The 26932-nt window shown below is 44.9% G+C and overlaps 1 protein-coding gene across 1 annotated transcript; it reads right to left on the reverse strand.

The window, feature by feature from the left end:
* Nucleotides 1-1976: 1976 nt before the first annotated feature.
* On the reverse strand, nucleotides 1977-3793 carry six6a (SIX homeobox 6a). The gene is made up of 2 exons (XM_038967744.1): nucleotides 3222-3793; nucleotides 1977-2139 (listed from the first exon to the last, which is right to left on the reverse strand). Exons 1-2 carry the CDS (start codon nucleotides 3791-3793, stop codon nucleotides 1977-1979), a joined length of 735 nt encoding a protein of 244 aa, XP_038823672.1.
* Between the last annotated feature and the right edge of the window lie 23139 nt (nucleotides 3794-26932).

The following is a 26932-nucleotide window of genomic DNA, read 5'->3' on the forward strand; positions in this document are numbered from 1 at the left end:
TGGAGCCGTTGAAAAAACACTAGCCTACTTCTCATTTTCGTTGCTCATTTGGGCTGACATCCTGTTCGCGCGTATAAAGAGGGAACGGACAGTTTAACCTCAGGTGTATGCACGGTTTACCCTCATCTTTACGTTCCAATAGAACATTATTTGGCATATATTCATCATAGGCAGGGATGTGTGCTAGTGGTAACATTTTTAAATACTAGCCTAAACCGTAATGCAAAAAAACAACAATAACAAAAAAACGAAGGGCCTATCTATAGACGGTTAGGCTAAACCCTATCACAAAATAATAACTGCATCACGTCTGATCATAACATCAAACAACCACATGTATCATAGCCATTGCGTTTTTTAGCCTACCATAACATGGTCTGCTTCAAGCATTTCTGCCTATACCCCTAAACACGTTACGTGTTTAACTGAACCATTAATGACCAGATAGAAATAACAGACTTTACTCAATTACCTGAAACATGAAATATGTTGTATGCTATCAACCTTGTAGACTCTCATAAGAACATCGCCATAGGCCTAGTCGTGGCAGACATTAGGCTAGCCAACATTAATTATACGATAAAGGAAATATGGTTCAGATCAACGGTCGAACCTGTGGCTTATCATGCGGATTCAATTCTAGGAAATGTTTTAGCCTATCACCGAGAAATCGATGCCTATAGCCTATCTAAATTAAATGTAATAGGTTTTAAAATTATCTTTGATTTAAAATAATAAAATGGCCAATACCTATTTTTATAGGCTACTACTCATCAGTCAGCCAGAGCACATTTCATATTCTGGTGTTGTGTAGGCCTATTTGTTTTTACTCCGGGACTCGGAGATCATCCCGTTTTGTTTGACGGCCTTTCTCTGACCTCTCGCTGTCATGCCACATTACATGACGCGAAGCATGTTGGCAAATTACGTCGAGGACCTGTCAGGGCACTATAAAGTGTGGCATTATAAAGAATATAACTAATTTTCTCACTCAGAGTCCACACACATATCAAGATATTTGGTAGTTAAGTAGCCTACTTATTGACATGTCTAAATTCTCAGATATATAGACCACTCCATCAGGCCAATGCAGAGGCACAACATAATACAGTAGGATACATCACACTATAGACCTGTCATAGGACGATATTTGAAATATTCTGTCACACATATATCATATTCTAAATATCGTCCCAAACCCCTAAAATATAATCTAATGTATCATGCCAAATTAGGCGTTACTCGATAATAATATAAAGTAGGCTAATAATCGGGTAATAAAATATCTGCAAACACCATTCTCAATATCTGTGAATAAAAATACTGATGTTTTGTTCTTTTGATCAATAATAATTTTATTAAGTTTCTTTAGGCTACTTTTTTGTCTTTTTTACTGAAACACATGTTCACTAAAGCGCACATGCTCAACGGGTTCATCTGTGGACAAGGTAAACATAAAAACACCAAGCAAAATAATATCAAATTATAACAGCGCCTATTATTTAAATAAGTAAATAAACATTATTTATACAACTTTAAAAGTAAAGTAAAAATATTACAGCGTCTTTTCAACATGAAATACCCACAGAAAATAGCAGGTTAGGCGCTCGAATGTCTTCTCCTTTTTTCCTTATTTTTTAAAACTTTTTAGTTTCAACTTGAGGCATTGGTTTATTAGTCATCCCTAAAAAGGGATCGTGAATATGAATATGTTTTTTCTTTACATTTTCTTTCAGCTTGCATTAGCTTCAGTCATCCATAGTGGAAAACGAAAAAAAATGAAAGTAGCCTATAGCTTTAAGACAGGGCATTCCGTTAGAACCCTCATGTTTTGGCAGTCATCAAAGAAGAACAGTTTCTTTCAATTCAAACGCAGGCACTATGACTGTTTTTATGTTAGATTGTTTTTCAGGATCTCCTTCATTTATCTACTGTCAATTTTTTCCTCTTCCTCCTCTCGACTGCTTTGTGCGCCATTAGATGTCACATTCGCTGTCGCTGGAAGTGATAGAGATAGCCGAGGTGGCGGCTTTGCTCGACAAACTTGCCTCGGGGCTGGAGGCGGGACCGAGTCGATCGACGGTTCCATCATCATCTGCCAAAGACCGAACCGAGCCTTGGGACAACCCTTGCTGTAGCCTGGATAAAAGACAGACGTTGAGGGAAAACTAGAATTAACCACAATCCAATACGAATAGGCTCTGTCAAAGTAAATCCTTAATTGAAACATAGTTATTGCTGAGGCCTAGCAATCCGATGCACAAGTGCCAGGCTAGGAGCCAAAAATGCAATTTTATGCTGGTAAACACACAAACACAAGCAACACACAGTAACCCCAGGCCATTTTATGGATTGAGCACACTTTATAGATAGACAGACTAGCCTTGTAATTCCAATATCTTCTTGAAGGAAACAATTCAGATGTATTCAATACACCTGCTACCTTCATGAGTTGATCAACACAAATTACATTATACATGATTGAACAAATAATATCGTATGGCTCCTGTGTTTCTGTCTTTCATTGAGCAACATCCATAATACAAAATGTTTCAGACATATTGCATGCGTATTGTTAAATTAAGTTTAAAGACTTGGGCCTACACAGACAGCTGTCAATACAAGCAAAATGCATTGTGGAAAAAGACAGATAATCTGAACGGAATTATTGAGACACTGACTCAGGGAGTAGCCTATAGCCCTATATGCTTTACCTGTTTTGCTACTGGGAAGGATATAGGCTGTTACACTGTTATAGGCTGTTACACTGTTATGGTTCGTTCTGTGTTATAATATTTGGGGTACCCATTATTGGCAAATCTATATTGTCAACTTTGCAATGAAAATGACAAGGGCAAGTCTCACAATGGAGTTTGTCATACATTTTACTTCATTTCAATAGGCTACAGCGTTTATGGTGTCATTTCTGTAGAGATTATTTATGAACAACGGTAACTGAACTATAGGGTAGCCTATTGATATATTATAATCAGATCTATTTCAATGTTTACTCGAAACAACATAACCTAATTCAAATAATTTGATTTAAAACTTTGCCCGAATAATTGCTCGCATTGAAAGAAATGCAAGTGCATAGGCTGACTGCGATTCATTCGCAATGCAGGGTTGTTATTGCTTAAAAAATTACAATAAATGTTTTAATAACTTCAGACCATCGTTGATAAAATACAAAGGTAAGCTACAGACTGCAGCATACATACCTATTTTTCGCAGCCGCGGCTCTATCCCTTTGTCTACGATTTTTGAACCAGTTTCCGACTTGTGTGGGAGTAAGTCCAGTAGCCTGCGCGAGCTCCCTCTTTTTGCTCGGGTTCGGGTAAGGGTCCTGCAAGTACCATTCTCGTAGCAAATGTCGGGTTCTCTCCTTGAAGCAGTGGGTCTTTTGCTCTCCGTCCCATATCGTTCTGGGTAGAGGGAACTTCTTCCGCACCCTGTATTTGTCCACTGGCCCTAGCGGGCGGCCCCGCAGCTTCTCTGCCTCTTGGTAATGCGCCTCCAGCCACAGGGCCTGCAGTCTAGTGTGAGACTCTTTGGTGAACTTGTGGTTCTCCAGGATGTGGTAAAGTTCTCGGAAATTCCCGGTGTGGTAGGCCACGATTGCCCGCGCCCTAAGCACCGACTCATTCTTGTTGAGAACTTCGCAGGCTGCCGGGGCAACGGGCAGAGACCAGAGGAAGCGACCGAGGCGCTCAATGTCCCCGCTCTCTTCCAGGGTCTCGCAAACCCCCGCAACCTGCTGGGGGCTAAAATTTAAGATAGGCAGCTGAAACATGGAGGCTTCTCGTTTCCTCTTCGTCTCTCTCTCTATCACACGCTCCCCTCTCGCGCTTATCCTTCTCTCCCTCTCTCAGACAAAAAGGCAATCCTAAAGTGAACAGATCAACCGTTAAAAACACTGAGGAACTATGCCCTCTGACTGGCTACTGCAGCGATCGGCTGGTGAACTTCGTAGGTTGAAAGTACAAGAGGTATAACAACTAAAACCGAGATACATTTTGAACAGGGAAAAGACAGTCAGCCCCTTGCTGATTTTCTATTGGACTTGGCAGATTGGTTTCGTGGTTGCCATGGATGACCGTCAGTAACTGTCAAGTTTACCAATCACGCGGAAAAGGCCACTAAGGGATTTCAGCACCTCCCAGTGCTCGACAGCGCCTTAGAATGTAAACATTTTGACCTTAGCTTTTTGTCTTCAAACCTTTAATTGGATTCCATGTTTTCCTACATCCTCTACTTTGTAAGTCATAGCTGTGAAGAAGAAAAGCGACGAGCCAAATAAAACGCAATACATTTAACAAACGCTTACCTCTCATTGGAAAATAACATCCAAGCAGCAGGCATGACAGATATTATCATAAAGCATACCGTTTTTAAAATTCTGAAAATAAAAAATATAAAAACAACAGGGAACGAATGTTCTGAGACTACAATAGCAATGCATCCTCTTGAATGGTGCTGTGGCTAATGCAGACTGAAAATCTAGCCCATTCATCCACGCTCTAGAATTGTTCGACTCATTTGGTAATCAAAAATATGGCTTTATTATGCGATGTTCAGTCTAGGTTTTTATGCAAAAAGAATTGGACTGATTCACTTCAAATTCGGTCCTACTGATAACTACATTGATCGACATATCATAGTCAACATATCATAGTCTTTATTTGATACGCTGTCACATTTTATTCACATCTGTTTCGTCTAATAAAATCCCTGCTGCTACATTGGTTTCTTATTTACACTGTGCACACTACCCATCAACGAGACGTGATTTACTAAACACTGCAGGAAAAAAACGGAATGTGTTTGCGTATAAAACTATCGTGTCACTGCCGGTCTACTCGGGTTTAGTGTCAGATACACTACGTTTTGTGCACGGGATAATTTAGTAAATAAGAAGGCGGATAGATAGCGCAGATGGTTTTAAGTGTCGGGTCAGATTATTTCGTGGCTGGCTACAGTGGTAAAACTCATTCTGACGGAAAACACACACACACACACACACAGAGAGAGAGAGAGAGAGAGAGAGAGAGAGAGATCCCTTCGGGCTCTTTTTGCATGAATTATGGGAGGCTCATTCTGCGCGAGAAGCTGTTCATTCTCATACTGCGTGCCATAGCTTCTCCATCATTCACAGACATACCTCCAAAATGTGTTTTTTTTTTGCTGAATTTTGCAGAATGGACATAGTTTAAATATATTTCGTATTTTCAAACATCTATACATGTTTTATCCTAGTATCGTAATAATAATCAAACACAGAAATTGGTTTGAATAAAGAAAACATTAGCAAATTTGTCATCAAGGTGATAGTAAGTAGGCATTTAGCCTATACTATCAGTGTGCTGTTGCAAAGTAACCAGATAGACATACTCTAGGCTATATGAGAGCAGTAGACGGATTAAGACGATTAAAGGGGTCACTATTCATGAACCCACATAGGTTTAGCACCTCACTTCTAAATTGGAAATATAGTAACTATAAGACTCACTCTCAAGACTGGTTGGTACTAGAGGTTCCACGGGTCTCCTCAGAGTTAGTCAAAACTGCTTTCAGTCACTATGCCCCTCAGTCCTGGAATGACCTACCTTTCACTCTAAAACTTGATTCATTGGCCCCGAAATGTGAATTTAGGTCGCTAATTTAAAAAAAAACGTGACCAATGAAAACTGCACCTGTTTTGATTGACTGAATATATTCGTTTCTACTGCCCTTTTTAATGTAATGTAATTTACTTGTAGTGATCATGCTTAAATGTGTTGCTCACATTGCTTGAACTATTTTTCTCAGAGCACCATTGGAAATGAGACCATGGTATCAATGGGTTCCTTTCGTTAAATACAGGTTCATTATACAAATAAAAAAATAGTCTAATTATCGGTGAATAACCCTAACTATAGGGCCTCCAGATAGGGCACAGCCGATGGAAAACAGTAGGCCTTATGAAGATGAGTGACAGGGTGCTGGTTTGAAATATTTAGATGCCTTTAAATATTTCATCCTGTAGGCCTATCCTAACCTACATTTACAAGGACACTTGAGTGCATGAATAAAAGATGGTGACATTTTGGATATCATAAACGGAGGTCTGTCAATAAACAATTACGCAGACAATGGAACAGCGCGCATACTTAGGCCTACCGGTAGCCTAAGCCAAGCTTACAGTAAGCCTGCCTATATGGCGGTGTAAATGTTGATTTCATATGGAAACATAGTAATTAACAACATGCTGTTACTCTTTTACTTAGCTTAGACATAACCTATATATCAAGTGATAAGACTGCATTCACGTTTTTAGAAATTAAAATCAAAAACATACATTTCTTGAGGGGCTAATAGACACATAGGCTAGGCTAAAACCAAAATACTGTAACTAATTGAAATAAAACAATCAATTTACCACGTATATGGTTCTGTTTAAGTCTATGGGTAAGGTTTTGTCAAGTATAAGCTTATATGCTTACTACCACATTTTCGTATAATGTTTAATGTGCGCATTTTACATGACTTTAATAGGTATAGGTCTTTAATTGGTTAACAAAGGCAAAATATGAAATAATACATATTTTTCGATGATTGACACAAAAATAATCAGTTAAGCTACATTGCCAATCAAGGTATGGAATACTTATTAATTGTATAAAATACAGTTTGAGGTAGAGCTACAGTGAACATATTACAATTGCATACACAACTGTGCCAAAAGACAGTATCCTGACACCGATATCCCCGGATGGACATTCACCAACTTAACCACACACAGACAGTGGATTTCATACAACGACTTCGGTTCTGTCTATTGCTTTGTTCGTCATAGACCACTCAACCCCATCCACAACCAAACTCGACACTGTCTGTGAGCATGATTAGACAAACCAGGTCTGGTATTGAAGCTGGCACATTTTCATTGTCAGATGGGATACCGTCCATTCTATTTGTCTAAAAATTCCAATGTACTACTTAACAAAAATCACACACACACACACACACACACACACACACACACACACACACACACACACACACACACACACACACACACACACACACACACACACACACACACACACACACACACACACACACAGATGCATATGGAATCATGTAGTAACCAAAATAGTGTTAAACAAATCAAAATATATTTAATATTTGAGATTCTTCAAAGTAGCCACCCTTTGCCTTGATGACAGGTTTGCACACTCTTGGTATTCTATCAACCAGCTTAACCTGGAATGCTTTTCCAACAGTCTTGATGAAATAGCCCTTACACAGCCTAGAGGTGTGTTGGGTCATTGCACTTGAATAAACATTCAAAGTTCTTGAAATTTTCCAGATTAACTGACCTTCATGTCTTAAAGTAATGATGGACTGTCATTTCTCTTTGCTTATTTGAGCTGTTCTTGCCATAATATGGACTTGGTCTTTTACCAAAGCTGTGTTCGAATACTCATACTAACTGCACTAACTGTACTATTTGTGAAGTAAATTGAGTATGTAGTATGTTTATTGGTCATAGTATGGATATGGTTAGTATGCCAAAAGTTCCCGGATGTCGTACTAAATTCGTCAAAATACGAAGTATACAAGCAGTGGACACTATTTCCCTGCTTTTAGGGCCCATAATGCAATTCTTCTGAAAATGGGCGTGGCTTCACAACGTTTTCAGATTTGAAGAAAATGGCAGAAAATATGCAGCAGAAGTCCAACGACAGCAGATACAAATTCATTTCTTTAACTAATTATGATAAATGTTAAGAAAATGTTAAGCAATGTAATAAAGTAATGACTTTTCAAAAAAGTTACGTTACACGTTATGTTAGCTGACAATTTGCTAGCTATGCTATCCATACGAAACGCATAGCATTACAGCAGTATGTACCGGTATGTTAGCTACTGTTCGTTACCTAACGTTAGTTGGTTACTATTACATCGAACTTGCCAGGCAGTATATTAAGTATAATCTAACTAACTACTAAAAGTTTATTGACTTGATTATTAACGTCCTTCTTAGCTAAGTGGTATAGTCAATGTGCGTTCTCAAAGGACATTGTTCATTCTGTCTATCTACTCTGATTTCAGAGATCTCTCCTCTGAGTGTGGCAGAGCGCAAAATAACTGTTGAATTTATGAACGCTCAACACGTGTAAGTAAACGTTGGCAAAAAAAAGCGTAATTAAATTGTTGCCAGCAGCACAGAAACAGTCACCAACGCTCTGGTTAACATGAAAACAGTCTAATCAGCTCTGCTAGGGCGAGTAAAATGGTCAGAGTGAGGTGTTCTGTCATTTGTGTCTGGAAGTAGCTAGTAAGCTAGCCAACGTTAGCCAGTTAGCTTGGGTGCTTGACTGCCGTTGTGAGGTCAGAACGCTCAGATCAACCATACTCCTCAGCAAGAGAGTCCAGTGTGTGCGCCGAGATCGAAACGCTCTGAATTCACGAACGGACAATCTGACAACGCTCTGGATTTATGAAAGCCCAGAGCGCACTCTGAGGACACTCCAGATTGTAAATTCAAACACACCCGAAATCGTAAAATGTCTAGCTAGTCATTTGTTATGCTAACAAGCTAGGAAGAGATTTTATAGCAACAGCATCAACTTCCGGGAAACAGGCGAAACGTTAGTACACTCAACTGAAAGGATACCATTCGTTTACACTAAAATGAACTAATAGTATATACTATGCAGAATGTACTCATTAAGTATGGAGCATACAGTATGTTAGTATGGGTATTCGAACTCAGATAAAATAGGGCTCTCTTCTGTATACCACCCCTACCTTGTCACAACACAACTGATTGGCTCAAATGCATTAAGAAGGAAAGACATTCCACAAATTAACAAGGCACACCTGTTAATTGAAATGCATTCCAGGTGACTACCTCATGAAGTTGGTTGAGAGAATGACAAGAGTGTGCAAAGCTGTCATCAAGGCAAATGGTGGCTACTTTGAAGAATCTCAAATACATGTTATTTTGATTTGTTTAACCTCTGCGCTACGGATCCCTTTAGCGGGATCATTTTCCTAAACAACCGCTGAATTGCAGGGCGCCAAATATTACTAAAAATATTTATAATCATGCAATCACAAGTGAAATATACCAAAACACAGCTTAGCTTGTTGTTAATCCACCTATCGTGTCAGATTTTGAAAATATGCTTTACAGCGAAAGCAATCCAAGCTTTTGTGAGTGTATCAATCAATGCTAGAACAGCTAGCCCCAAATTAGCATGGTCACGAAAGTCAGAAAAGCAATAAAATTAATCGCTTACCGTTGATAATCTTCGGATGTTTGCACTCACGAGACTCCCAGTTACACAATAAATGTTCATTTTGTTCGATAAATATTACTTTTATAACAAAAAAACGCCATTTGGGATGCGCGTTATGTTCAGAAAACCACAGCCTCGTTCCGTTCGACGAAAATTCCAAGTATCCGTAATGTTCGTAGAAACATGTCAAATGTTTTTTATAATCAATCCTCAGGTTGTTTTTAACATACATAACCGATAATATTTAAACCGGACAGTAACCTATTCAATAAAAGAGAGAAAGAAAATGGAGAGCTACCCCTCTCGCGCGCAGGAACTAATCAAAGGACACCTAACTTGTTTAGAAAAATCTCGCTCATTTTTCAAAATAAAAGCCTGAAACTATGTCTAAAGCCTGGTCACAGCCTGAGGAAGCCACTGGAAAATGAATCTGGTTGATACCCCTTTAAATGGATAAAGACGGGCAATGAAACACAGATAAAAAAATAAAAATAAAAAAATTCACTTCTGGGTTAGATTTCCTCAGGTTTTCGCCTGCAAAATCAGTTTTGTTATACTCACAGACAATATTTTGACAGTTTTGGAAACTTTGGAGTGTTTTCTATCCTAATCTGTAAATTCTATGCATATTCTACGATCTGGACCTGAGAAATAGTCCGTTTACCTTGGGAACGTTATTTAAAATAAAAAGAATCTGACCCCTAGCGTCAAGAAGTTAAACCCTTTTTTGGTTACTACATGATTCCATATGTGTTATTTCATAGTTTTGATGTCTTCACTATTATAGTAAAGTAAAAATAAAAATAAAGAAAAACCCTGGAATGAGTAGGTGTGTCCAAATCTTTCGATTGGTACTGTATATTAGAAATTACTCCGACCACGGTGAGCAGTATTGTTTGAATAAATAGCATTTGACAAAACAGTATGCTTTAATACAGTCAAACAGGTTTAGAATAATCTCATTTGTCATGGTCAGTGTTATTTGTTGACCACCTCTATTTTTAGATGTATTATTGCACTATTCTACATCTGTCATGACTTCCGCCGAAGTTGGCTCCCCTGCCTGTTCGGGCGGTGCTCGGCGGTCGTCGTCACCGTCCTACTAGCCGCCACCGATCCATTTTTCGTTTGTCTGTTTGTTTTGTCTAATTAGTTTCACCTGTGTTTCTGTTGTTTGGTTTAATGAGCTTTCCTATTTTTAGTAGTTGGAACCGCCCTTGTTTTGTGCGGGATTGTCTTTATGTTACGTGTGTGCGTTTTAGGTAGAGGTGGATTTATTTTTTTCTATTTTACTTGGCACCCTGTGTTTTTGGGTTGTCACGTTGCTGTCTGCGCCCTGTATGTTTGGGCTTATCATTCTTGTGTGCATAAGTAAAAAGCACTTTTCCCCAGTGGAACTCTCTGCGTCTGATTCCTTCACCCACCTAGTCCCGCGTGACAGAATCCCGCACCAAACGAAATGGAATCAGCAGGAGCAGCCGCACCTCCTCTCCCATCGATGGAGGAAAAGGTCCTCCACCATACCAGTGTTCTCCACAGGATTGGTTCTGCTATGGATCTTATGATGGAGAGGATGAATCGATGGGAGAGGAGTGTCCTTCCCACCTCATCTCCAGCACCCCCTCCTCCAGCACCTCCTGTTGCTGCTACCGGGAGTATGATGGAACGGCGGCAGGGTGTCAAGGTTTCCTCCTACAACTGGAATTTTACCTGGCGACCGTTCGCCCTACCACCTCCGGAGAGGAGAGCGTGAGCGCCCTCGTCTCCTGTCTGACTGGACGAGCCCTAGAGTGGGCAAACGCAGTGTGGAATGGTCCAGACTCGGCGAGGGATCATTACCCCGAGTTGAACGGCTGTTCCACCTGCGTCAGGAGACGAGGAGCGCGAAGGAATTTGCCCTGGAGTTCAGGACCTTGGCCGCAGGAGCAGGGTGGAACGACAGGGCCTTGATAGACCATTTCCGATGCAGCCTCAGGGAGGACGTCCGCAGGGAGCTAGCGTGTCGGGACACCACCCTCACGCTGGATGAGCTCATCGACATGGCCATCCGTCTCGACAACCTGCTGGCTGCCCGCGGGCGTTCGGAACAGGACCTGTCGTTTCCACCTCCCAGCCCTCCTGCTCCTATCCCTATGGAGTTAGGAGGGGCGGCTTCGAGGGGGACCGGAGGAGGAGTGTCCTCCTGCACCAGTTGTGGTCGGCGAGGACACACGTCCGACCGGTGCTGGAGGACCTCGTCTGGGAGTCGGGAGGGCAGGCGGAGCACTACTCGATCACCCCAGGTGAGTCAGCACCAGACTCACCCAGAGCTTCCTGTCGGTCATATGTATGTGTTAACCTCTTTCCCTGGTTCTTCAACCTCTCTACAGCATAAGGCGCTAGTCGATTCAGGCGCAGCTGGGAATTCCATGGATCGGGGGCTCGCGTTAAGGCTAGGGATTCCCCTTGTGTCGTTAGACCTACCTTTCCCCGTGCACTCCTTAGATAGCCGACCATCAGGGTCAGGAGTGGTCAGGGAGGCCACGGTGCCGCTGGACATGGTAACGCAGGGGAGTCATAAGGAGCAGATTAGTCTGTTCCTTATTGATTCACCTGCGTTTCCAGTGGTGTTGGGAATTCCCTGGCTAGCTCAGCACAACCCGGTGATTTCCTGGCGACAGGGGGCTCTTAAGGGGTGGTCAGAGGAGTGTTCAGGCAGGTGTATAGGAGTTGCCGTTGGTGCGACTACGTTGGAGAGTCCAGACCAGGTTTCCACCGTGCGCATTCCCTCTGAATATGCCGATTTGGCTATCGCCTTCAGTAAAAAGAAGGCGACCCAATTACCACCCCATCGTCGAGGGGACTGTGCGATAGACCTCCTGGAGAACGCTGCACTTCCTAGGAGTCACGTGTATCCATTGTCCCAGGAGGAGACAGTAGCTATGGAGACATATGTTGCTGAATCGCTGGGACAGGGGTACATTCGGCCCTCCGCATCACCCGTCTCCTCGAGCTTCTTTTTTGTGAAGAAGAAGGAGGGAGGTCTGCGTCCGTGCATTGATTATCGAGGTCTAAATTCCATCACAGTGGGGTTTAGTTACCCACTACCTCTCATCGCTACGGCGGTGGAATAATTTCACGGGGCGCGCTTCTTCACAAAACTGGACCTGAGGAGTGCGTATAATCTGGTGCGTATCCGGGGAGGAGATGAGTGGAAAACCGCATTTAGTACTACATCTGGCCATTATGAGTACCGCGTCATGCCATATGGGTTGAAAAATGCTCCAGCCGTCTTCCAATCCTTCGTAGATGAGATTCTCCGAGACCTGCTCAGGCAGGGAGTGGTAGTGTACATCGATGACATCTTGATCTATTCTGCCACCCGCGCGGCGCATGTGTCTCTGGTGCGTAAGGTTCTTGGGCGACTGCTGGAGAATGACCTGTATTGCAAGGCGGAGAAATGTGTGTTCTTCAAACAGGCCGTTTCCTTCCTGGGTTATCGTATTTCCACCTCCGGGGTGGTGATGGAGGGTGACCGCGTTACAGCCGTGCGTAATTGGCCTACTCCGACCACGGTGAAAGAGGTGCAGCGGTTTTTAGGGTTTGCCAATTACTACCGGAGGTTTATCCGGGGTTTTGGTGAGGTGGCTGCTCCCATTACCTCACTGCTGAAGGGAGGACCGGTGCGCTTGCGTTGGTCAGCAGAGGCGGGCAGAGCTTTCAGTCGTCTGAAGGAACTGTTCACCAATGCGCCCATGTTGGCGCATCCGGACCCCTCTTTAGCGTTCATAGTGGAGGTGGACGCGTCCGAGGCGGGGGTCGGGGCCGTGCTGTCCCAGCGCTAGGGCGTGCCACCGAAGCACCGCCCTTGTGCCTTCTTTTCGAGGAAACTCGGTCCGGCGGAGCGGAACTATGACGTGGAGGACCGGGAGTTGTTAGCTGTAGTCAAGGCTCTGAAGGTGTGGAGACATTGGCTTGAGGGGGCGAAACACCCTTTTCTCATCTGGACTGACCAGCGTAATCTCGAGTATATCCGGGCAGCGAGGAGACTAAATCCGCGTCAAGCTAGATGGGCCATGTTTTTCACCCGGTTTCGGTTCACCATCTCGTACCGGCCAGGCTCCCAAAACACCAAAGCCGACGCGCTGTCCCGCCTCTATGATACCGAGGAGCGGTCCGTTGAGCCAACTCCCATCATTCCACCTTCATGTCTCGTGGCACCGGTAGTATGGGAGGTGGACGCGGAGATAGAGAGGGCCTCACGGTTGGAGCCGGCCCCCCCTAACTGTCCAGCGGGGGCTCAGTACGTGCCGAGGGGGGTCCGGAATAAGCTAATCCGTTGGGCTCATACTCTCATTTTACATTTATATTTTAGTCATTTAGCAGACGCTCTTATCCAGAGCGACTTACAGTAGAGTGCATACATTTTATTAAATTTTTACATACTGAGACAAGGATATCCCTACCGGCCAAACCCTCCCTAACCCGGACGACGCTATGCCAATTGTGCGTCGCCCCACGGACCTCCCGGTTGCGGCCGGCTGCGACAGAGCCTGGGCGCGAACCCAGCCCAGCCTGGGCGCGAACCCAGAGACTCTGGTGGCGCAGCTAGCACTGCGATGCAGTGCCCTAGACCACTGCGCCACCCGGGAGGTCTCCCCTCCCCGGGTCATCCTGGCATCGAGAGGACAGTGCGGAGTCTTAGAGGGAGATACTGGTGGCCCACGTTGGCTAAGGACGTGAGATTTTATGTCTCCTCCTGCTTGGTGTGGGCTCAGAGCAAGGCTCCTCGGCACTTGCCTAGAGGGAAGTTTACAGCCCCTCCCCGTTCCACAACGGCCGTGGACACACTTATCGGTGGACTTTCTTACCGACCTTACCCCGTCCCTGGGAAGTACTACGATCCTGGTCGTTGTGGATCGGTTTTCTAAGTCCTGCCGTCTCATCCCGTTGCCCGGTCTCCCTACGGCCCTGCAGACTGCAGAGGCCTTGTTTACCCATGTCTTCCGGCACTATGGGGTGCCTGAGGACATCGTTTCTGATCGGGGCCCCCAATTCACGTCCAGAGTTTGGAGGACGTTTATGGAGAGACTGGGGGTCTCGGTCAGCTTGACCTCGGGTTTTCACCCCGAGAGTAATGGGCAGGTGGAGCAAACCAGGATGTGGGCAGGTTTCTGTGGTCATATTGCCGGGACCGGCCTGGTGAGTGGGCGAGGTATGTTCCTTGGGCTGAGCTCGCTCAGAACTCCCTCCGCCACTCCTCAACGAACATGTCCCCTTTTGAGTGTGTGTTGGGTTACCAGCCGGTCCTGGCCCCATGGCATCAGAGCCAGACCGAGGCTCCTGCGGTAGAGGAATGGGTACAGCGCTCCAAGGACACCTGGAAAGCCGTCCAGGAATCGCTAAGACTAGCGGGAGAACGGCAGAAGAGGAGCGCTGACCAGCACCGCAGTGAGGCCCCCGTGTTCGCACCGGCGGACCGGGTCTGGCTCTCGACCCGAAACCTGCCCCTCCGCCTGCCCTGTCGGAAGCTGGGGCCGCAGTGTGTAGGGCCGTTTAAAGTCCTGAGGAGAATAAACAAGGTGTGTTACAGGTTACAACTTCCTAGGTATTACCGTATTAACCCCTCGTTTCATGTGTCTCTCCTCAGGCCGGTGGTGGCTGGTCCCCTGCAGGAAGGTGAGGTGCCTGAGGTCCCTCCGCCCCCTCTGGACATCGAGGGGTCCCCGGCGTACACAGTACGTGGCATTCTGGACTCGAGACGCCGGGTGAGGGGCCTACAGTACCTCGTGGACTGGGAGGGGTACGGTCCGGAGGAGAGATGCTGGATTCCGGTGGGGGACATTTTGGATCCTTCTCTCCTGAGAGATTTCCACCGCCTCCACCCGGATCGCCCGGCGCCTCGCCCTCCGGGGCGTCCTCGAGGCCGGTGGCGGCGCGTTGCGGGAGCCGCACGTCAGGGGGGGGGGGGTACTGTCACGACTTCCGCCGAAGTTGGCTCCCCTGCCTGTTCGGGCGGTGCTCGGCGGTCGTTGTCACCGTCCTACTAGCCGCCACCGATCCATTTTTCGTTTGTCTGTTTGTTTTGTCTAATTAGTTTCACCTGTGTTTCTGTTGTTTGGTTTAATGAGCTTTCCTATTTTTAGTAGTTGGAACCGCCCTTGTTTTGTGCGGGATTGTCTTTATGTTACGTGTGTGCGTTTTAGGTAGAGGTGGATTTATTTTTTTCTATTTTACTTGGCACCCTGTGTTTTTGGGTTGTCACGTTGCTGTCTGCGCCCTGTATGTTTGGGCTTATCATTCTTGTGTGCATAAGTAAAAAGCACTTTTCCCCAGTGGAACTCTCTGCGTCTGATTCCTTCACCCACCTAGTCCCGCGTGACAACATCGAGGGGGGGTCTAATCCTGAATGCTGATTGGTTAAAACCGCATTCCAAACGGTGTCTATTCCACAAGATACAACCGGCTAAATCTATGATGTTATAATACATATTTACTCTGTTCCATCTGACTGTGCAATACAATTCAAAATCCATATGTCTGCAGCTTGCCTTCCCTCATGGCTTACCAAATTATTGAATTAATGACTTAAGGCCAGGCACCACAGGCTGAAATTACATTTTTGAAACAATTTTGAGATGTTTTGGTATTTTGGTCCTTTAATATGAGTACTTTCAAAAAGTAAACATAAAAATGTAAAAAACATCACGTAAATGTATATTTTCTTTAGTTCATAATACTACAATCATCAACTTTTCATGAATTTAACCACTTTTAAATGGACATACATCCGTAATTTCAAAGCTCACTACATTGAATCACACATAATTTTAAAGCCAATTTCATAAGGAATGTTACAAACTGGACTATATGTAGTAACTTACTTTGAAGAAATGGTTCTCGGGTCAAAATAGGCGTTTGGTGATTGGCAGGCAAAAAATTATGTGTAGGCCCACTTGTCTTTAATAACTGCATGCCATTCCCGAAAGTCTGATTCCTCCCACACGCCAACAACATTTTCTCAGTTTCAGAAGCATCTACATTTACCAAAGTTTGTGTGGTTATCCATAGATACATTCTCCAGACTTACTCAGAAGGAATTGTTAATATGTTGTCAAAGTTTTATTCTAGATAACATTTTATTGGAAAAATGTGCCAAAAAAAGCATTTTTAGATAACAAAAGTATGAGGACACCTGCTCGTGGAACATCTCATTCCAAAATCATGGTCATTAATACGGAGTTGGTTCCCCCTTTGCTGTTATAACAGCCTCTACTCTTCTGGGATGGCTTTCCACTAGATGTTGGAACATTGCTGTGGGAACTTGCTTCCATTCAGCCACAAGAGCATTAGTGAGGTTGGGCACTGATTAGGCCTGGCTCGCAGTCAGCATCAGTGAGGCCATTCTACTGCCAATTTTTGTTTATGGAGATTGCATGGCTGTGTGCTCGATTTATACACCTATCAGCAACGGGTGTGGCTGAAATAGCCGAACCCACAAATTTGAAGGGGTGTCCACATACATTTGTATATATAGTGGATGTGTCTTTAGTATTTTACAGATAGAAAGATGAAAAAAGTATTTATCCAAAATCAGGTCCTGGAGTCTCTTAAACTAAAACCATAATATTTAGGCCAACTTCATCCAGTGTTGAGAAAAATGGATTTGCGGTATGTGCAAATACCACCTAATTTGCATGTTTTATACAATATTTCCGTAAAAAAATGTATAGGCTACAAAAAAAGTATTATATTTGTGTCTAGAGCTGATGGTAACATATCCATTCTATCAGGTACACAGGCACTATGCTAGATAACATTCTCTAGTGACACTGTGTCAGACACTGTATCAGACATGTAAAGCCTGGATTAAAATATATATCTGTATAACAACGTGTTGCTTTTCTCATAAGCTTTGCCATGATCAGTTGAGATGAATGAATATTTGTTTTCAATCAAAATGTATTCTTTCTTTTTGACTGCAGCACAGACTATAGTGCTATTTGTAAAAGTGGTGATATACTAGTACTGTACCATTCCATTGTGCTCATTCTCAACAACAAATGGAGAGTAGAGAGAGACACAAAGAGAAGAATAGACAGCCTTGAATGCCCTGATAGATATGCGGCAGGTAGCCCAGCGGTTAAGAGTGTTGGGCCAGTAACCGAAAAGTCGCTGGTTTGAATGCCCGAGCTGACTAGGTGAAAAATCTGCCGATTTATCCTTGAGCAAGGCACTTAACCCTAAATGCTCCTGTAAGTCGCTATGGATAAGAGCGTCTGCTAAATGACTAAAATGTAAATACACTGCTCAAAAAAATAAAGGGAACACTAAAATAACACATCCTAGATCTGAATGAATGAAATATTCTTATTAAATACTTTTTTCTTTACATAGTTGAATGTGCTGACAACAAAATCACACAAAAATTATCAATGGAAATCAAATTTATCAACCCATGGAGGTCTGGATTTGGAGTCACACTCAAAATTAAAGTGGAAAACCACACTACAGGCTGATCCAACTTTGATGTAATGTCCTTAAAACAAGTCAAAATGAGGCTCAGTAGTGTGTGTGGCCTCCACGTGCCTGTATGACCTCCCTACAACGCCTGGGCATGCTCCTGATGAGGTGGCGGATGGTCTCCTGAGGGATCTCCTCCCAGACTTGGACTAAAGCATCCGCCAACTCCTGGAAAGTCTGTGGTGCAACGTGGCGTTGGTGGATGGAGCGAGACATGATGTCCCAGATGTGCTCAATTGGATTCAGGTCTGGGGAACGGGCGGGCCAGTCCATAGCATCAATGCCTTCCTCTTGCAGGAACTGCTGACACACTCCAGCCACATGAGGTCTAGCATTGTCTTGCATTAGGAGGAACCCAGGGCCAACCGCACCAGCATATGGTCTCACAAGGGGTCTGAGGATCTCATCTCGGTACCTAATGGCAGTCAGGCTACCGCTGGCGAGCCCATGGAGGGCTGTGCGGCCCCCCAAAGAAATGCCACCCCACACCATGACTGACCCACCGCCAAACCGGTCATGCTGGAGGATGTTGCAGGCAGCAGAACGTTCTCCACGGCGTCTCCAGACTGTCACGTCTGTCACATGTGCTCAGTGTGAACCTGCTTTCATCTGTGAAGAGCACAGGGCGCCAGTGGCGAATTTGCCAATCTTGGTGTTCTCTGGCAAATGCCAAACGTCCTGCACGGTGTTGGGCTGTAAGCACAACCCCCACCTGTGGACGTCGTGCCCTCATACCACCCTCATGGAGTCTGTTTCTGACCGTTTGAGCAGACACATGCACATTTGTGGCCTGCTGGAGGTCATTTTGCAGGGCTCTGGCAGTGCTCCTCCTGCTCAAAGGCGGAGGTAGCGGTCCTGCTGCTGGGTTGTTGCCCTCCTACGGCCTCCTCCACATCTCCTGATGTACTGGCCTGTCTCCTGGTAGCGCCTCCATGCTCTGGACACTACGCTGACAGACACAGCAAACCTTCTTGCCACAGCTCGCATTGATGTGCCATCCTGGATGAGCTGCACTACCTGAGCCACTTGTGTGGGTTGTAGACTCCGTCTCATGCTACCACTAGAGTGAAAGCACCGCCAGCATTCAAAAGTGACCAAAACATCAGCCAGGAAGCATAGGAACTGAGAAGTGGTCTGTGGTCACCACCTGCAGAACCACTCCTTTATTGGGGGTGTCTTGCTAATTGCCTATAATTTCCACCTGTTGTCTATTCCATTTGCACAACAGCATGTGAAATTTATTGTCAATCAGTGTTGCTTCCTAAGTGGACAGTTTGATTTCACAGAAGTGTGATTGACTTGGAGTTACATTGTGTTCCCTTTATTTTTTTGAGCAGTGTGTATGGATTTCAACGATAACTATCCAGTAGATATGTCTATATACTAGACAGACACAAAGGTGGGAATAAAAGGTATATTACTAAATGAGACCACTGAAGATTGAGACACCAGAGAGGGGGTGATAGTGCAACAATCACACAAACAACTACTGTTCATTTATTTCTCAATTTGCCATAAAAGATGAGTACATTTACTTTGAGTCATCAGCATGGAGCTAGCTGGGTCGTAGATTCCCCAGGGCAGATAGGACTGAACATGGAAGGAGAGTCGAACATACACAGTAGCATGTAAACAGTCTGGAAGTGACCCAGATTCCCTCGGATCAGTCGAGCAGACGAGACGGTACAACACTCATCCTGCCACTGTTTCATTCTGAATCACCTTCATCGTTCCCTCCCACTACTAAGCATACACCACACTATTATTAGTCCCTCATAGACTCACATGCAAAATACACACACCTGCTTACAATCACACACACTGTACAGTAAGTTAACATTCACTCACACTAACCTAAATACACACACACACATGCTTGAACATTTTAATAATTCTGTTGAGTCTATAACCCTGAAGCAACCATGTCATACCCTTTGACCTGTCTCTAAACCTCCTGAACCCTGTAAATCCTGCATTCCAAAGCAACCAAACAACATCAACACATACTGTATCTGCCTGGCATGCATACAGGGGAGCACATACCCATGCTATCTGTCCCTAGAGCTGCCTAAGGCATGGAGTTAGTCACCCTGGCTTGCCAAACTCTAAGGAAGCCATCAAATACTACTGTCTAATAATTGTTCACAGGGCGATTTGTGTCAGTATTGTGTTCAGTTCATTCTGCTTGACAGACTGTTTTACTCTAGTTTCATAAGACTCAGCTGCCACAGGATTTACTTTCCAATTAAGATATCATGTCAACAACACTGGCCATAACCCTATTTTGCCCTGGATGTATTTAAGTCTGCTACAGAGAAGTCTAAAATAAGTCATTTCATCCATACATTGCTTAATCACTACACAGACAGAAGGGTTAAGCCAAAGCTGGAGGCCTCGCAGAGCTGTGTTTTCAGTCCCATTTGTCCTCGAGGGAGCACTGGCTCTCGATGCTGCGTTTAATCTGTGGATTTGAGGTAACAGAGAAGACTTCTTATCCAGTGACCCATTGGCCTCCAGTGTGTGTAATCCACCGACTCCCAGTCAGAGAGCCCTGCTGACACGAATAGAGGAGGGCCAGGGCTAGTGCAGCTGCCCGCCAGTGTGGGGACATACCCACATGACTTGCTGCCTGACACAGATACTGCACACAACACTTTGTCTCAACAGACACACAGTACACAGCATATAGGCATCACAACAGAGGTGTAATAAGAAACACGATAAAACATACAATATTTTTTATCTTCATGCCGTTTTACAATCCTCTTTTACAATACTCTTAATGTATGCTACATTTAATTGGAATTAGGCTACATTGTGTTACTAGTGAGAAGAGAACGGTTACATATATGCAAATCATATCAAATCCAATTTTATTTGTCAATTGCTTCGTAAACTAATGGTGAAATGCTTACTTACGGGCCCTTCCCAACAATGCAGAGAAAAAGGAAATAGAAAATGAATTAAAAAGTAAAACACATAAAAATAAAATCATTAACAAATACACAATAGGTAACGATAAGTTGGCTATATACACGGGGTACCAGTAACGAGTCGATGTGCAGGGGTACAAGGTAATTGAGGTAGATATGTACATATAACTAGGAATAAAGTGACAGATAATAAACAGTAGCAGCAGCGTATGTGATGAGTAAAAAAAGTTAGTGCAAAAAGGATCGATGCAGATAGTTAAATTGTGTGTAACCAAATAGCTACACGGACTAACTATTTAGCCGTGGTACAGCTTGGGGGTAGAAGACGTTCTGGGTCCTGTTGGTTCCAGACTTGGTGCATCGACATCGCCTGGTATAGAGGTCCTGGATGGCAGGGAGCTTGACCTCAGTGATGTACTGGGCTGTACGCACTACCCTCTGTAGCGCCTTGTGGTTGGATGCCAAGCAGTTGCCATACCAAGCGGTGATGCAGCCAGTCAAGATGCTCTCAATGGTGCAGCTGTAGACATTTTTTAGGATCAGAGGGCCCATGCAAAATCTTCACAGCCTCCTCAGGGGCAAGAGGCATTGTTGTGCCCTCTTCATGACTGTGTGTGTGTGAACCATGATAAATCCTTAATTATGTGGACACCGTGGAACTTGAAGCTCTCAACCCGCTCCACTACAGCTCCGTCGATGTGAATGGGGGAGTTCTCGGCCCTCCATCTACTATTGTCCACGATCAGCTCCTTTGTTTTGCTGACGATGAGGGAGAGGTTGTTGTTCTGGCAACACACTGCCAGGTCTCTGACCTCCTCCCTATAGGCTGTCTCATCGTCGTTGGTAATTAGGTCTACCACCGTTGTGTCGTCAGCAAACTTAGTTATGGTGTTGGAGTCGTGTGTGTGGGTGAACAGTATGCAAATTGGAGTGGATCGAGGGTGTCTGGGATGATGCTGTTGATGTGAGCCATGACCAGCCTTTCAAAGCATTTCATGCCTACAGATGTTAGTGCTACGAGGTGATTGCCATTTAGAGAGGTCACCTTGGCGTTCTTGGGCACAGGGACTATGGTGGTCTGCTTGAAAAATGTAGGTATTACAGACTTGGTCAGGGAGAGGTTGAAAATGTCAGTGAAGACACTTGCCAGCTGGTCAGAGCATGATCTGAGTACTCGCCCAGGTAATCCGTCTGGCCCTACGGCCTTGTGAATGTTAACCTGTTTAAAGGCCTCACACAGCCTGGTGTGTTGGGTCATTGTCCTGTTGAAAAACAAATGATAGTCCCACTAAGCTCAAACCAGATGGGACGGCGTATCGCTGCAGAATGCTGTGGTAGCCATGCTGGTTAAGTGTGCCTTGAATTCTAAATAAATCACAGACAGAGTCACAAGCAAAGCACCCCCACACCATCACACCTCCTCCATGCTTCATGGTGGGAACCACACATGCGGAGATCATCTGTTCACCTACTCTACGTCTCACAAAGACACAACAATCGCAACCAAAATTCTAAAATTTGGTCTCGTCAGACCAAAATGACAGATTTCCACCGGTCTAATGTCCATTGCTCGTGTTTCTTGGCCCAAGCAAGTCTCTTCTTCTCATTGGTGTCCTTTAAATCAAATCAAACTTTATTTGTCAAATGCACCGAATACAACAAATGTAGACCTTAACGTGAAACGCTTACTTACAAGCCCTTAGACAGCAGCGCAGTTCAGGAAGAGTTAAGAAACTATTTACCAAATAAACTAAAAGTAAAAAATATTAAATGATTAAAAAAACACAATAACATAACAAGGCTATATACAGGGGGAGGGGGTACCGGTACCGAGTCAGTGTGTGGGGGTACAGGTTAGTTGAGGTAATTGTACATGTAGGTAGGGTGAAGTGACTATGCATAGATAATAAACAGCGAGTAGCAGCAGTGTACAAAACAAATGGGGGGGGGGGGGGGGGTCAATGTAAGTGGCCATTTGATTAATTGTTCAGCAGACTTATGGCTTGGGGGTAGAAGCTGTTAAGGAGCCTTTTGGTCTTAGACTTGGCGCTCCGGTACCGCTTGCCGGGAGGTAGCAGAGAAAACAGTTTATGACTTGGGTGACTGGAGTCTCTGACAATTTTATGGGCTTTCCTCTGACATCGCCTATTATATACGTCCTGGATGGCAGGAAGCTTGGCCCCAGTGATGTGCTGGGCCATACGCACTACCCTCTGTAGCGCCTTACCGTCAGATGCCAAGCAGTTGCCATACCAGGCGGTGATGCAACCGGTCAGGATGCTCTCAATGGTGCAGCTGTAGAACCTTTTGAGGATCTGGGGACCCGTGCCAAATCTTTCAGTCTCCTGAGGGGGAAAAGGTTTTGTCGTGCCCTCATCACGACTGTCTTGGTTTGTTTGGACCATGATAGTTCGTTGGTGATGTGGACACCAAGGAACTCGAAAGTCTCGACCTGCTCCACTACAGCCCTGTTGATGTTAATGGGGGCCTGTCCGGCCCGCCTTTTCCTGTAGTCCATGATCAGCTCCTTTGTCTTGCTCACATTGAGGGCGAGGTTATTGTCCTGGCACCACACTGCCAGGTCTCTGACCTCCTCCCTATAGGCTGTCTCATCGTTGTCGGTGATCAGGCATACCATTGTTGTGTCGTCAGCAAACTTAATGATGGTGTTGGACTCGTGTTTGGTCACGCAGTCGTGGGTGAACAGGGAGTACAGGAGGGGAATATGTACACACCCCTGAGTGGCCCCAGACTTGAGGATCAGCGTGGCAGATGTGTTGTTGCCTACCCTTACCACCTGGGGGTGGCCCATCAGGAAGGCCAGGATCCAGTTGCAGAGGGAGGTGTTTAGTTCCAGGGTCTTTAGTTTAGTGATGAATTCGTGGGCACTATGGTGTTGAACGCTGACCTGTAGTCAATGAACAGCATTCTCACACAGGTGTTCCTTTTGTCCAGGTGGGAAAGGGCAGTGTGGAATGCGATTGAGATTGCGTCATCAGTGGATCTGTTGGGGAGGTATGCGAATTGGAGTGGGTCTAGGGTATCTGGGAGGATGCTGTTGATGTATGCCATGACCAGCCTTTCATAGCATTTCATGGCTACCGACGTGAGTGCTATGGGGCGGTAATCATTTAGGCAGGTTACCTTTGCTTCCTTGGGCACAGGGAATATGGTGGTCTACCTGAAACATGTAGGTATTACAGACTCAGTCAGGGAGAGGTTGAAAATGTCAGTGAAGACACTTGCCTGTTGGTCCGCGCATGCTTTGAGTACACGTTCTGGTAATCCATCTGGCCCTGTGGCTTTGAGAATGTAGACCTGTTTAAAGGTCTTGCTCACATCGGCAACCGAGAGCGTTATCATGCAATCAATGCAAATTAATTACTTAAAAATCATACAATGTGATTTTCTGGATTTTTGTTTTAGATTCCGTCTCTCACAGTTGAAGTGTACCTATGATAAAGATTACAGACCTTTACATGCTTTGTAAGTAGGAAAACCTGCAAAATCGGCAGTGTATCAAATACTTCTTCTCCCCACTGTATGTGCCCTCTGTTCCCCATTGTCGGTTATTGTTACCATGTCCGTTGGTCCTGTGAGTACCTGTGCTGTTGTATGGGCTTCCATGCTACGTGTTATTGTGCACTTGTTTTACGGGTCTTGTCCCGTGTATTATTTAGAGGTTTACACCTTGCTATTTTGTTTGTGTGGAGTAAATAAAAAACCCTATTACATATTCCTGCGCCTGTCTCCAATCATTAGACAATGTGACAGATTGGCTCAAACGCAGAAAGAAATTCCATAAATTTACTTTTAACAAGGCACACCTGTTAATTGAAATCGATTCCAGGTGACTACCTCATGAAGCTGGTTGAGAGAATACCAAGTGTGTGCAAAGCTGTCATCAAGGCAAAGGGTGGCTAATTTGAAGAATCTCAAACATAAACTACATTTTGATTTAACACTTGTCTGGTTACTACATGATTCCATGTGTTATTTCATAGTTTTGATGTCTTTACTATTATTCTACAATGTAGAGAATAGTAAAAATAAATAAAAACCCTGGAATGAGTAAGTGTGTCCAAACTTTTGATTGGTACTGTATATCATGTGCTGTTCCACAATCTGTGCTCTGAAATAGCATCTTCATACAAGTTCATTGTCACGGCTGTTCAAGGAAGAGGACCAAGGTGCAGCATGGTGAGCGTACATTTTCCTTTATTTAATAAAAATGACGCCGAACAAAACAATAAACACTACAAAAACAAACCATGAAGCTAAAGGCTATGTGCCATAAACAAAGTCAACTTCCCACCAAGACAGGTGGAAAAAAGGGCGTATGGGCAGTCTGGTACGTTGAGCTGCCACAGGGCTCACCAGGCTGTGGAGACATACAGGAGGCCCTGTCCTAGGCAGAGGCACCGGATACACTGGGCCATGGAGGCGCACTGGAGGTCTCGAGCTAGGAGCCTGCACAACCCGTCCTGGCTGGATGGTTACTTTCACCCTGCAGATGCGGGGCGCAGGCACAGGACGCACTGGGCTGTGCAGACGCACCGGAGACACAGTGAGCAGAGCCGGCGCAGGATATCTCGGGCCGTAGAGACGTACTGGCGGCCAGATGCGCTGAGCCGGCATCCTCCGACCTGGCTGGATGCCCACTCTAGCCCGGCCGAGTCGGGGAGCTGGAGCGTAGCGCACCGGGCTGTGCACACGCACTGGAGACACCGTGCGCTCCACCGCATAACACGGTGCCTGACCAGTATGACGCTCGCCACGGTAAGCACGGGGAGTTGGCTCAGGTCTCCAACCTGACTCAGCCACACTCCCCGTGCTCCCTCTCGGGCTTCCTTGCTAGCCGAGTCCCTTCGTAACGCTGCCGCTCTGCTCTTGCTGCCTCCAGTTCCTCCCGTGGACGGCGATACTCCCCAGCCTGCCTCCAGGGTCCCTTACCGTCCAGGATCTCCTCCCAAGTCCATGAATCCTGGACACGCTGCTCCTCCTTACCACGCTGCTTGGTCCATTGTTGGTGGTGGGAAGTTCTGTCACGGCTGTTGAAAGAGGAGGACCAAGGTGCAGCGTGGTGAGCGTACATTTTCCTTTTATTCATAAAAATGACCCCGAACAAAACAATAAACACTACAAAAACAAACTGTGAAGCTAAAGGCTATGTGCCCTAAACAAAGTCAACTACCCAACAAGACAGGTGGAAAAATGGGCTACCTAAGTATGGTTCTCAACCAGAGACAACGATAGACAGCTGCCTCTGATTGAGAACCACACCCGGCCAAACACACAGAAATAGAAAACATAGAAATAAAGAAACTAGAATGCCCACCCTAGAATGCCCACCCCACCCCACCCCGGTCCCGTGTGGCTCAGTTGGTAGAGCATGGCGCTTGCAACGCCAGGGTTGTGGGTTCAATTCACACGGGGGGACCAGGGTTCAATTCCCACGGGGGGACCAGGATGAATATGTATGAACTTTCCAATTTGTAAGTCGCTCTGGATAAGAGCGTCTGCTAAATGACTTAAATGTAAATGTAAGTCACACCCTGGCCTAACCAAAATAGAGAATAAAAGCCTCTATGGCCAGGGCGTGACATTCATGGAGTACAGCTGCTGTTTCGTACGACAGAATGCAGAGGTCTTATCAAAGGCTTCCTAGAATCTACCTCTCAGGTCATGTAGTAAATGAGAAAATTAGATATGGTTAATTGCAAACAAATATGCCTGAGCAGACCTCTGCCTTTATCTGTATAGTATCTGGATGCAACAAAAAGCCATGAGAAATCTTCTCGAACATCTCGTTCCAAAATCATTGGCATTAATATAGAGTTGGTCCCCACTTTGCTGCTACAACAGCCTCCACTCTTCTGGGAACTCTTTCCACTAGATGGAACATTGCTGCTGGTACTTGTTTCCATTCAGCCTCAAGAGCATTAGGAATTTAATTCAGTCTGGTATTTTTTGTAACCACAATGACAGCAGAGGGTACAAACACATATACGACCAAAATAATAATCTTGTATGTATTTTCCATTACTTTCATGTAAACCTCTATCCATCCATGCAGTAACTGTCCAATCCATTTGTGTCCAGTCCATTAGTGAAAAGGTTGGATGGATAGAGGTTTAATTGAAAGTAAGGAAAAACAGATGAGATAAGTATGCTGGTCCTGTGTGTGTGAGTGTGAGTGTGTGTGTA

The sequence above is a fragment of the Salvelinus namaycush genome, chromosome 28 (assembly GCF_016432855.1).
Source record: "Salvelinus namaycush isolate Seneca chromosome 28, SaNama_1.0, whole genome shotgun sequence".
NCBI classification, from domain to species: domain Eukaryota; kingdom Metazoa; phylum Chordata; class Actinopteri; order Salmoniformes; family Salmonidae; genus Salvelinus; species Salvelinus namaycush.